The sequence below is a fragment of the Stegodyphus dumicola genome, chromosome X1 (genome assembly GCF_044657685.1).
Source record: "Stegodyphus dumicola isolate Sdum_Otavi_A_Nest chromosome X1, ASM4465768v1".
In the NCBI taxonomy this organism is placed as follows: domain Eukaryota; kingdom Metazoa; phylum Arthropoda; class Arachnida; order Araneae; family Eresidae; genus Stegodyphus; species Stegodyphus dumicola.
The window spans coordinates 89,487,260-89,500,899 of NC_140780.1; the positions used below are offsets into that span (position 1 = coordinate 89,487,260).

Here is a 13,640-nt window from a genome sequence, read left to right on the forward strand (position 1 = left end):
ACAATATGGCTCATGCGATTTTAGCATGCATGGAATAAAAATACACAGGATCTTTTCGATTTTGATAAATATACATGCTAACTAATTTTTACAGTTAATAATATTACATGTACTCGCTTATTATTACACAAAATTTTTTTTGTGGGGTAAAGTTTGATTATATTTAGAGTCATGTTTCAAAGTTTAGTGGGGTAAACTTTGAAACATGGCTCTAAACATAATCAAACTTTATATTCTTCACACCACATGCGAGTGTCTTAACATATTTTTTCCTACTGTTGTTTTTTCTGGAGCAAAACACAACACATTGCCTTCTGGGTTCCCTTTTTACAGAATTTGGTGGTATGTGACTTGCAAAATATCTCCCTACAAAATGAATAACGTTCATACTATCATCATTAGACCATATTTACATGCATATAGCAGAAGAGTATTTGTCAAACACTTCCTCGATCACAGCTAGCTTGAAATCAAGAACGGATTTTTCATGTTTGTTATTCTTCTGCATATATATTATATACAAATTCCATACTGCTTGATCCAATATATGGAAAAATATTTTCTTATAATACTTACGACGTTGTTTTTGGGTACTAGGATAGTACATCTCCTGATAGCATCTGTTGACACCACCCATTGTAATGTTATAATCATAGGTCAATTTTAGCTTAAGTTTTTCTTTTGCCATCCCTGAATAAACTGATACAGATACATACTGATACATCATGAAAAGAATTAAGCATATTTACTGTCTTCTTATCATTCCACAATGAAAGAAGCAACAGCGTTGATCATGTTTGGCTGTGAAGAAACAATAATACTCCCGTACAATGATATAAGCCTGTAGTGCCCTCTAGATGCCAAGATGAAACATGAAATATGAATATCACAATATTCTCAGCCTACATGGAGGAAAAGTGGGATCCGTATTGAAAATACGAGAAATAAACTTACACACACTATCTTCATACGACACATATTACGAGACAGATTTCATATCCGTTGGAAATCACAAAGGCTTTACGCAGAGGGTTAAGTTAAAGCTATGAATACTTCCAATATGAAAAAATATAATTATTACAACTCCCTCACGGCAGGTAAAATTGTTCTATGTATCTAACACATAAATGAAATAAATTTTGCACAAAATATAGCAATTTTACAGAAAGTTTAGACATAAATCAAATATTCGAAAATGTAAGCTCATTCAAGCTTTTTTTCTTAGAAATCTTTCTGAAAAAGTGATTTTTTTTTACTTAAAATAAGCATTAAAGTATATTTTCATTATGAAATAGATTTCACATGCCTTTAATCTTTAGAAATATTTCACATGCAATTACATAAATTTAAATAAAGGAAAGAAAATTCTACACTGCTGGCTCTCTTACCTCACATGACTCAATAGCTATAATAAAAATAGCATGCGATCGTGAACTATGGATATTCATATTTGTTGTTCTAAATGGAAAATATGGAAAAACATATTAATCAGCAAATCAGAAAAATTCTCTTCAAGGCAAGACATGAAAAATTTTTTACAAACACTAATATAATGAAATATTATCAGACAATGAACTTTAATGATACACGAGTTTATATTTCCCTTCTTAACATTTATAGTAAACATTTGTTTTATATATTATTTCTGAGTTATGTTACAGGGTGAGAAAGTCTATGCATTAGATCACTGTAACTGAATGTCTCATTGCAAATACAGTGGATATGCAGCTTCTGTATCCTAAGCATTGGCCTGAATGGATAATGTATACTATGTCAAGACATCATTACAAATCTGAAAACAAACTTGTTACCAAGACCATTGTATATATAATGCTGTTGGTTTCATCAAAATGAAATCACAAAGAATACACAATTGTGAGCACTTTTACTCTGTGAGCAAAAGAAGGCAATCTGCAGGATTTGCAAAATCATTGAAATTGGCACATGCTGCTGGTACACAAAATTTCATGCTGGTGGTACATTTGAAAATGAACTCCATGGCCACTAACTAGTACCAGGTTCAAATGAACAAATGAACTGAAGAATACCATCAAAGCTGATTCCCAGCAAAGTGTCCATGTTGCTGTAAATAAGACTGATATACACAAAACCTATGTTGTTTGGCACCTCCACACCATTCGTAAAATGAAACGGCTGGGTACATGAATATGACAAGTTGATATTAGTCAGGAAAATCCCTAAAAGTGTGCAGTTTCTTTTATATGAGAGATAAACAGGAAGGAATTTTACAGTGGATAGTCTAATCTGATGAAAAATGGATTACAGCATTATAATCGTAAGCAATAAAAAGAATGGTGGCTTATGAATGCCCCACCACCACCACAAAGATAGTACTGCTTTTACAGTGGTTTGTTGTTGAAGTAATTCATCATGTTTTTCTGTTGTAGCTAACTATCACAGTTCATCACCATAATGCTAAATTTCATAAAGTGCAACATCAATTTGTTCCAGAGTATCCAAAAGTTATCAGTGAACATGGTGCTCCATGCTGAATGATGGCACTTGCTCATATGTCACCAAAAACTGCAAACTTTCAGTGAACACCAGTATGAAATCCTTCATCTGCTATATTCAAGACTCAGTTTCCATAGTCAACTATTCCACTATCTTGACCACTTTTTAACCATAAATAATTCACTCATGATAAACAGATCCAGCATATAGTTGATAACTCCTCTGCATTACAAACTCGACTTCTTTCGCCAAAGAATCTGTCAGCAGAGTGATGACAGAAGAGCACGAATGCTGACTAGCCAAGTACTGCTATTGCATTTACTTGGCATTCTTTTGCAAAGGAATCTGTCGGCAGAATAATGGCAGAAGAGCACAGATGTCAAGAAAGATTCCACTGAATAGCCAAATAGTGCTGATTGCATTTACTTAGCATCTGCAGGTGATGTATGCTTCTCAGACATTTCAATTGTACAAATTCAGTATACAATCATTTTCTTGGTATAAACATTCCTAACTGAAAGAAGCAAATCATTGCATAATTTGTTAGCTGCCTAGCCATTATAGTGATGCTGACTGCCATATCGATGAGCCTAAGTTCAAATCCCACATAAAGAATGGACGTTTGTAAGCATATAGTCTGTAACATAAGACAGCACTCGAAATATACAGCAAGGTAAAAATACTTTTGAGAGGTTGATAGCAGGAGACCCTCAGACCAACCCCTGGGGTGTTTTTCGTTGAAATTGGAGCAGAACAACACAGTGCAGGTATAACTGTACAACCAATGGTGAAATTCTGGTGTCCAGCCCACTTCTACTTTTACCTGCCTAATTAGATGACAATTGGCAAAATGCCAAATTGGCACTTTTCAGTGATACCTAAGACTTGTAACTGAATAAGTATCAAGAGAATCAGAAATGTGACATTACTTAGATTCCAGTCATCACTATCTCCATTTTAGGCTAAGAAATGCAGCCACAGTGAATGAGTAGTCTAAATCCCTCCATAATCAATGACAGATACTTGCAAAATTAAGAGATTGCACTTATTTTCTGTAAGTGCTTTTAAGTCCTTGAGTTAAAACTGTAATTCAGCTGCTATAGTCTACCTACTGAATATAATACGTCAAATAAAAAAAATATCAATCTAATTTGTTGCACTTATTAAAGTCGTTCACTCAGGAGATTAGTTCCAAATTTGAAAATGCAAAAACTTAATGGAAAATTGTTCATTCTTACAGAAATGCATAATACTGATGTATTCTGGAAATAAAATACAGTACCATAATTATAGAAATCCTCAAGCTCTTTAGAATATTAGAACTACAACTGAACCCCATTATAATGAATCTTTTGGTCTCCTCCAAAAGTTACACTAATCTAAATTACACTACACTGTTCGCTATAACACTTAATGTTTACATTGCTAAAGTAAACTTTCAAAGGTACGAAAATCAGACATAATGAACTGCATGAATATCTTTGATTGAAACTCTTTTCCATATTTTTCTTAAACTTGTCAAAGTTTAAATGAAAAAATTACTAACCCTTAAAATCATCCACATTTAAAATACTAGGATCCACGTTCCATCCATAAAGAAAAACACTTATTTTTCTTACCTTCACTTTTCTGTGTTCTAAGCAAAGTCTCTATAAGACAGGTGTGAACCAAACTCTAGATCACTAAGGACATAGGAAGCATATCTTAGAACACCATACAGTATTAGTTATTGTTGGACCAAAGAACATGAATGGGGTCTCAGACTCCATTCAAATTTTTTCTCTGAGCTGTCAGACAGAGCTCTAATCAAAACTGATGCTATGATGGAAATTTTGAAATTTTTGCTATTCAGGAAAAGAGGATCTAGTGAATCATAGGAGGCTATACCAACTATTCATGTTTCAGGGAATGAAATTCTGATCTTTATTGGCTTCTTTTATTTCAAAATAAATGCTCTCCACATTACATACTTCAAAAAAGATTTGTGATTTCTTTAGGTCTTTTGCAACACAGGATACCCTTTATGAAGGTTACTAAATCATTGCCTTGCAACCATAAATAAAATTTTGCTGCTCTCTGCATCACAGTAGCAAAAACGACATTCTTTTTACTTAAAAGTAAATTCGCCGATACTATTTTTTATTCGTTTTTAGTTTCTTTATTATCTGCATATCTATATGAATAAAATATTTATTTACAGTTGAAAGTGGTTAATTTGAGAGAATATAAAGAATGATATTTGTGTTAAGTGTTTTATTGTGTAAAATTATTAACATATAGTAAAACTGGGAAAGAGTAAACAGCAAATTTAAAAACTGTGTGCAATAATAATTTTGAATTAAATCTTAACATCATTTTTTAAACTAAATTTATTATTTACTTCTTTTTTCAAATGCAATAATGTTTGGGTTTTTTTTTTTTTTTTTGTGTGTGTGTGTGTGATTTATCAATTTATTCTCACACATTTTTAGCCCAAAGGAGCAATCTGCTCAGAAGGGCTATTAATTTCGTTTTGGCATTTTGCATTGATTCACTATAAATGGCGAAAAACTTTTTAAATTGTTGCCACCAAATATTACAGCCCTGTATTATATTTAAAGAAATTAAATAATGAAGAATCTGCATAAATGTTTTTTGCATTGTGATAAAACAATGGTACCTAGAGCCATGAAATTTTAAATAACATATGTCTCCACCCGAATATCAGCATCTGAAAGCCGAAATTTGGAATTTGTTTTATTATCTATTTCATATTTTGTAAAGCATTTATCAGTTTTTGATTAAGAAACTTGATGATTTCAAAGTGAGCAGTGGGAAAACTTTATGAAAAAAAATTTTTTTTTTCATCTACAGCACGCGAGAACCATGTATTGGAAATTCTAAAAATATGCTTATTTAAATATTTTTTGATATTACTGTTGAATTGAATTTTATGGTCTAAGTGCGAAGAAAATAATATTTAATAAATAAAGATAACACACAAAACTTTAAAAAATGCCCCTTTCAGAGTAATACAAAATTTGAAAGATAAGATTTTTTTTTTTAAATATTATATTTTTCTTCTTGGATTGGATATAGCGAATCACCAGTTACAGCGAACCAAACTTCAGGTCCCTTGAATTTGTTAAAGTGGGGTTCAACTACAGGGAATAACAATTAAAGAACCCTATTTCAAAGTTGTTTTTAAGAAACCAGAAAATTATAAAATTATGTGGCGTACTTAAGAAAGGGATGAGAATTTCTTTCAGCAGAAAAGAAAATTAGTTACAAAGTATGTCATCAGAAGGTGTTTTATTAATAAATTATATATTTAGCCATACCTTTAAAAATAGTTTTACAAATTTTGTTACCAAAAAAACATATTCCACATGCTGGTCATTATTTTCATCTACTATATGAAACCATAAGATGGCATGTTCCACAGTTGACCAAAGTGTGCACTGAGAAATGTTTAGCATGTGGCACGAAATGCTGGCTTTCAGATCAGGTAAAGTGCTTGGATTTTTACGACTAACCAAATGTTTCAAATTTCCCCAACACCAAAAATCATATGGATTGAGCTCTGGAGGTTGGGAATAACACATTCTTCTGTAAAATGATGTTTAAGAACATTCCTAACACACCATGCAATATGTGGAGGAGCTCCAACTTGCATGAAGATTATGCATACAAGGCACTGACACGCTTGCAAAAATGGAACAATTTCGTTCTCTAACAGTGATGCATATCGTTGCCCAGTGATCGAGCATGTCACTGGATCTGTGGAACTTAACTCCTCGAAAAAGTATGGGTTGACAATAAATGATGCAGAAAATCCACACCAGACCGTTACTTTTGATGAATGCAACAGAACCTCTAAGACATGGTGCAGATTTACTGATTCCCAAATTTGGAAACTGTCAGTAATCACTGCACCATCCAAATGAAAATATGCTCCTCTGTCCAGAGGATATTCAAAGGCCAATATGTATCGACCGCAAAAAAACTGATGGGAAAACTGGAGTCGAGCATCAAAATCTTGTGGAAGCAACCGATGCACTAGTGAAGGTTTGTAAAGATAATATCAGAAGATATTCTGAAAGTCTTATGGTCAGCTGAATGTGGTCTATCCATCGCCTCTGCTATAAACCGGACACTGGTGCTAGCCTGAAAGTTTGAAGCTGTGGGCCTCTATGGCTTGAACTGCAATCTCCAGTACTGCTTGGGCAGAAAACCAGTTTTCTTCCTCTTATAGAACGAACAGAAAAACGATCTTCTTTCTTCACATTTTGTTTTCATTTTCGAAATTTTTTAACATTCATTGGACGTCTTAGTCTGAATTTCCATGCAGCAACTATTGTGAAATTACTTTTGGTAAAATAATTTTACTAATAAAGCGCGATCTCATAAATTTATCATCATTGTGAGCAGCAAGCATGTTGAAAAGTCTCCGACAATGTTTCCAGGTTTTATAACAGCTGCTACATGATATTGAAATGATTTACATTTTTACTACAGGTTTTCAAAGTAAAATGCCCTCTGGTGATGATATTTGTAACTCATTTTTTCCACTGAAAGAAATTCTCATCCATTCATTAAGTCCACCACAAAATTTCACAAATTTCTAATCACTGTTTTCACTTGTAGGCAGCTTTGAAATAGGGTTCTTTAATTATAGACACCCTGTATTTAATTTTCCTTTATTCAATGCATGTAACATTTTTTTTAATGCTGGTTCATTAGTTTAACTTCTCCTGTTATTCTTTGGTATGGATTTTTTGAATTATAATGAATCTCTGTAAAATCCGATTGTCGTATTCCTGTACATTCCATTTCTTGTCAATCAGTACAGTACCCATCTTGAAATGCAGAAAACCAGGAGACTCTTAAATAGAAACAGAATTTCGAGGAGGATTTTGCCATTTTGCTGATGGCATTTCAGAATTCCAAACTATAAATTTACTTTCTAATGCACAAACTTAGGTTACTGAATTATTTATAATATGATTTTCATGCAGAATATATTAATATTCAATCAGTTATTCTAAATTTTAAGATATTTGGCCAATTTCCATTTCGCAAGTTTCTTATAATCTTATACTGAGAAAATCCTGAATAAAGAAATAAAACATTTATTTATTCACATACTTTTAAATATGATAAAAATAATAGTTAATGTGCATAGTATTACATGGATAAAGTTAGCAATATACCATACATTCATGTAAAACAAAACTAAATACGAGCATTAATGGTTAACACAGTTGACTCTTCATAAATAGTTCTACAAATGAATGGCAGTAGATTAAGAAAATTTAAATCAAGTAAAATTTGATACCATTACACTGAATATTGCTATTGCGTGGATTTGCATTTGCACAATTTAAATATCCTTAATTCCATAAATTTCATTTATTTCTATGAAATATTTTCCTTAGCAAAGACTGAAAATAAAAACTATGGGATTCGGTTTTCTACCAGGAGACTAAGAGTGTGATGAAAACCCAGAAGTGTTGGCAGCTATGACATATTTCACAAGCATGAGAATTAACTCTTTGTAGAAATACGTTTTAAGATATGTATTAAAAACAGTTCTAATTACCCAATGCTTCTATTGTACTTCCCATCTAACATCACTTTTTCAAGATCCTGAATTGTTTTACACACAGTAGCTGTCAAATCCTACAAAAAAAAAAAAAAAAAAAAAAAAAAAAAAAGTAAAAAGTTTGAAATTAAATCAAATGTGGACAGTTTTATGAATGGAGTCACATACCTTGATGTCTATATAATTTTTTTAATTTTTCATATTATTGCCAAACAGCTTACTTTCACATAAACACCAGTATCATTTCTTTCTCGAACTTCCAATTTTTTCTTCGGCTCTGAAGAAAGAAGGTCACGCACCTCTTCCTAAAATAACCAACACAAAATTTAAAACATTCTGAAAAACATATATAACACACAACAGAATACATTTCAATTTATTTTGCTATTAAGTATATTAAGCTGCGTTCAGACGGGGGCGTAAAGGGCATAAGTGGTTAAAGACGAGCTCCGTTGCCAGGGCTTTTATGTTAAGTCTGAGATAAGCGTCGACCAATCACAGTGAAGCTAAAACAAAGCGGCGTTCTACAGAAGATTTCGCTGTCAAAAAAAAAAGGCTTCCCTATCACTTCGCCTTTTTCTTTTGAAAGGGGAGAAATGACTCTAAGACAAAAAATATGAAAGCAAACTTCTAAATTAAATTCACTATAACCTCTTTTATGTTCTATTTCATTCGGGAACTTCATCTATCTGTTTTAAAAATAGCGCTTTACTCTAAGCTGCATCATTCAAATTAATCATGCAATCTTACGTAACCCTTAATGCAGATGCCTCTTGACCAATCACCAAATTTAGAATGTTAATTTTGAGGTTGGCAATTATTTTTTTGAAACGGCTATCATATTTTGTTATATCTTACATATTTTTCTAAACATATATTTCTAAACAAAAAAAAAAAAAAGATGCTGAGAATCAAATTAAGTATTTTAAAACCGTTACTTATTTTTCTAATGCAACAATTTTATTCTTTGAGCAACAATTTGCTACTCTTGCAAGCAAATAAAAACTATTCCCTGGTATTAACATTATTTGTTTTGCTTTAAATGTTTTGGTACAACTCTGATATAGGACCCTAATTTCAACAAATGTGGCAATTGTGTTCAGCGCTGGTTTTTGGTGCGATTGCGTGATGTATGGCAACCCTGTTGACGCTGAAAAATCTTTCGCTGGAGCTCGTTGGTTCGCGTCATGCTCTGTGTCTGAGAAGGTGGGGGGGAATAAAATGGTGGAAGTTGTTGAATTGAAGTTCGGCAAAGGGAAATATCATCGTGGCCATCCTGTTGAGACGCAGTGGGTATTTGGAGGTGTGGAAAGAGGGTCCGGGAGATTATTTTTAGTGGTTGTGCATGATAGAAGTAGGGATTTGTGATTATTTGTGATTTTATTTATTTGTGAACCATAGTATGAATTTTCTAGCTGTCATATAAATACGATAGTGATTATGTGGCAGCATGTTAAAGGTGGTATGAAATTGGTATTTCTGCTGTTCGAAAAAGCATTAATTCATGGTAAGTGCATTTTATTTTATTCTTGTGCTTATTTTGCAGAATGTTATGTTCATTGTTTTTCACTATAAATTTATGTCGTTATTGTTTTTTTTTTTTTTTTTTTTTTTTTGAATTGCTTGAAATTTGTTATGTAGTTGATTAGTGAGTAGCATCTAGATTATACAATTCGTAGATGTTTTTTTAAGTTGAAACAGAATGCTGTGTACATGGTATTGTTTGAAATTTATTTTTGTTATCTTAATTTATTAAAGCGAGGTGTGCGTAGTTTGTAGATTCGTTTGCTGCCTAGATTGTGCAATCCTCAGATTTTTTTTTAAGTTTAAACAGGATGGTGTGCACATGGTATTCTTTGAAATTTATTATTGTTATGTTAATTTATTAAAGCAACGTGTGCGTAGTTCGTAGATTCATTTGTTGCCTAGATTGTGCCATTCATAGATGTTTTTTAAGTTAAAACATATCGCTGTGTACATGGATTCTTGTAAAATACTTTTGGTTAGAAACTTTACGTTTTTGCTATCTAAATTTTTTGTTTTTGTTTCGGATTTTTAGCTTAAATTGTGTGTTCAAAATGTGGTTGTACGTTCCGTTGTTTAAAAATAGTGGACTGTAAATTGACTTGATATTACTTCAGTATAGAACCCAAAAAACCTCAAACTCATAACGTTGACCGAAACTTCTTTATTTGACTTTCAAATAGTAAGTTAGTTGAGGAACGGCGAAGACCACACTGCCAACTCCGAACTCAGTAGCGGCTTACCAACACAAACTCAGAAGAACCTCTGCTTAGTTGAAACTCCAGTAATTCACAGCAACCTCAAAGCTCTAAACGCAAGCTTTAAAAACCTAACAAATTTGCGTCTGCGCCGCTCCTCGGTACAAAGAAAGAAATACAATTTGCATAACATCAAACATACCCCCAGCCTTGAAGTCCCAAGGGGGTTCAAACAATAAATTTAAACTGTTGAACTGCATAAACCTGAAAAATAAAAATTAAAGTCTCTAAATCAAGAATTAAATGGCAAAGCGCATAGCTTTGCTATAGGTCGTTTTATTTCACCATTAGACGTGCGTAAACTCACCACTCGAACTTTCTCATCCAGACCAGGTTACACTGTAATAATTCTACCTAATTTCCATCGTAGCGGAGGTAGATTTTCGTTCTTAATAAGAACCATATCACCAATCTTCAGGTCTTGTTGTACCTTGCACCACTTGGGTCTCTGCTGCAATCTAGATAAATACTCACTGCTCCAACGATTCCAGAAATGTTGAAATAACCTTTGCACGTTCCTCCAGCGGTCACTGCAGCTCATGGTTTCTTGAATTTGGTTAGATTCTGGAATAGCGCTTAAAGCCACTCCGGTTAAAAAGTGTCCTGGTGTTATCGCCTCCAAGTCGCTACAATCACTTGAAGCTGGTACCAAAGGCCTAGAATGAAGACAGGATTCAATTTGGGTTATTAATGTCAAAAATTCCTCGTATGTTAAAATAAGTGTTCCTAAACATCTTTTTAGTGATGTTTCATAGACTTGATACCCGCTTCCCAAAGCCCTCCAAAATGAGGGGCAGAGGGAGGATTAAATAACCATTTAATATTTTCTGAAGAAATATAACCCTGTAGCTGTTCATCACGTTGAACAATAGAAAAGGCTTTCCTTAATTCTTTATTAGCTCCTATAAAATTCGTTGCACAATCACTGTGAATTTCACACGGTTTGCCTCTACGAGCTATAAACCGCTTAAGTGTCGCGAGGAATGATTTTGTTGAAAGATCTCCAACTAATTCTAAGTGTATTGCTCTTGTAGTAAAACAAATAAATAGACATACGTAACACTTAAAGATTTTGACTCCTCTACCAGGACGATATTTAACGTTAAATGGTCCTGCTAAATCAATCCCTACACGAGAAAAAGCTCTACTTTGAGTAACTCTTGAAGCGGGTAAATCTGCCATTAGCTGAGTTGCAGTTTGCGCTCTAACTCTACGGCAGATAACACATTGGTTTATACACTTTCTTATAATATCTCTAGCATTCACAATCCAAAATCTATGTCGTATGACAGAAGTGAGTAGCTGCGTACCTGCGTGAAGATACGTGTCATGATAATGCTTAATAATTAAACGCGTAACATTGTGATTCTTAGGTAAAATCATAGGATGTTTCTGATTATTTGAAACTGTAGAGTTTCTGGGCCTTCCGCCTACACGCATTACTCCCGCGGAATCCAAGAAAGGACTTAAAGACAGTAATTTACTTGATGTCTTCAAGGGTTTACCGGAGTCTAAACAGAATAATTCTTCTGGAAATTCGGCTCTTTGCACAATCCTAACAATCATAGAAGTAACTTCACAGAATTCTTCAGTAGATAAATAACCCTTTATACGCTCTGTAGGTAACTTACTACAATTATTTCTGAATCTTAAACACCACGCTAACACTCGACATAACTTTAACCATGACGAAAATCTTGAAAACACACTAGGCTCTTCAAATTTGGAAATATTTGAACTGAAACTCTTTTTCAATTCCTTCAACATAACCTTACCCTCTAATTCTACACTTGAATTTTGCTGTACATGAATTACGGATTCGTTTAACCACTGCAGTCCCTTCATCCATAACTCACATCGTAGGAATTCTGATGGAATAAAACCTCTGGTCCCACAGTCTGCAGGATTTTCTTTCCCAGCAACATAATTCCATTGAATACCTGGAACAGCTTCCTGGATTTTTGCAACTCGATTTGCCACAAAAGGTAGCCAACGGCGAGGTTCGGACGAGACCCATGCCAATGTAACCCGCGAGTCGGTCCATGCGTAAATATTGTTAATAGACAGTTCTATGCATGATAATACTGCATGTAAGAGGTTGGTTAAAAGTAACGCAGCACACAACTCTAGTCTCGGAAGAGACTGGGTTTTTAAGGGCGCTTACTCTGGTTTTCGATGTCATAAGGCTGACTTTGACTGACGAATCAAGGTCGATTGTACGGAGCTAGATGACTGCACAATAAGCCTTTTCTGAAGCGTCGCAGAAAGCATGGATATCTATAACTACTGCCTTCGGACTCAAGACATACCTCGGAAATTGTAAGCTTGAAGGTAAGGGTAATTCTAGATAGAAACGCTTCCATTTTCTACTTATTCTCTTATCAACGAGTTCATCCCAACCCAGCTGCAAGTTCCATAACTCTTGTAATAATATTTTCGCGTATATTATTGTTGGCGCTAACCATCCCATTGGATCAAAAATTTTGGCTACTTCTGATAAAATAGTCCTCTTAGTAAACTCTTTATCACTTATGCATACCGAAAAATGAAACGTATCACTAGAGTTGTTCCAATTAATTCCCAATACTTTTACTTTCTTGTCACTGTTTATTTCAAGAGAAATACTGGATTCTCGTAAGCACTCGGGAATATTCTCTAAAATAGCTGAACTGTTTGAAATCCACTTCCTTAAGCGAAATCCACCCATTTTCATCATTTCATTCAACTGCTGAACTAGAACATTCGCTTCCTCTTCACTTCTTGCCCCTGAAAGCAAATCATCAACATAAAAATCACGAAGGGCAATTTTTGATGCTAAAGGAAATCTCACTTGTTCATCTAATGCAAGTTGTTTCATTACTCTAGTAGACAAATATGGCGCACAGGCAGTTCCATATGTAACTGTCACTAATCTAAATGTACTCATGGGCTCACTAGGACTATCCCTCCAAAGCATTCATTGCCAATTTGTATCTTCTGGGTGGACACGAATTTGTCTGAACATCTTCTCTACATCGGCACATACTGCAATTTTGTGAGTTCTAAACCGTAGAAGAATTGGAAACAGCTCTTGCTGAACTCTTGGCCCAACCATCAAAATATCATTCAATGAAAGACCCGATGTCGTTTTAGCTGAAGCATCGAAAACAACTCTCAGTTTAGTCGTAGTACTTGATTCCTTTAATACGGCATGATGAGGCATGTAATACGTAGAGTCAATAAGAATGTCTCCCTCAGGCACTCCCTCCATATGTGTCAGCTCAAGGTATTCCCTCATGAAATCCTTATACTGTTCATAT

General features: G+C 33.9%; 1 protein-coding gene across 3 annotated transcripts in view; it reads right to left on the reverse strand.

The window, feature by feature from the left end:
* Window positions 1-13,640, reverse strand: part of LOC118199433 (kinesin-like protein KIF3B) — a 149,992-nt gene that overhangs the window by 91,480 nt on the left and 44,872 nt on the right. For all 3 annotated transcript variants that reach the window (XM_035371299.2, XM_085807806.1, XM_085807807.1), the window contains exons 7-9: window positions 8,281-8,364; window positions 8,057-8,136; window positions 1,389-1,458 (exon numbers count right to left, since the gene is read on the reverse strand). In XM_035371299.2, coding sequence (XP_035227190.1) covers window positions 1,389-1,458; window positions 8,057-8,136; window positions 8,281-8,364 — 234 coding nt within the window. The remainder of the gene's footprint in view (window positions 1-1,388; window positions 1,459-8,056; window positions 8,137-8,280; window positions 8,365-13,640) is intronic.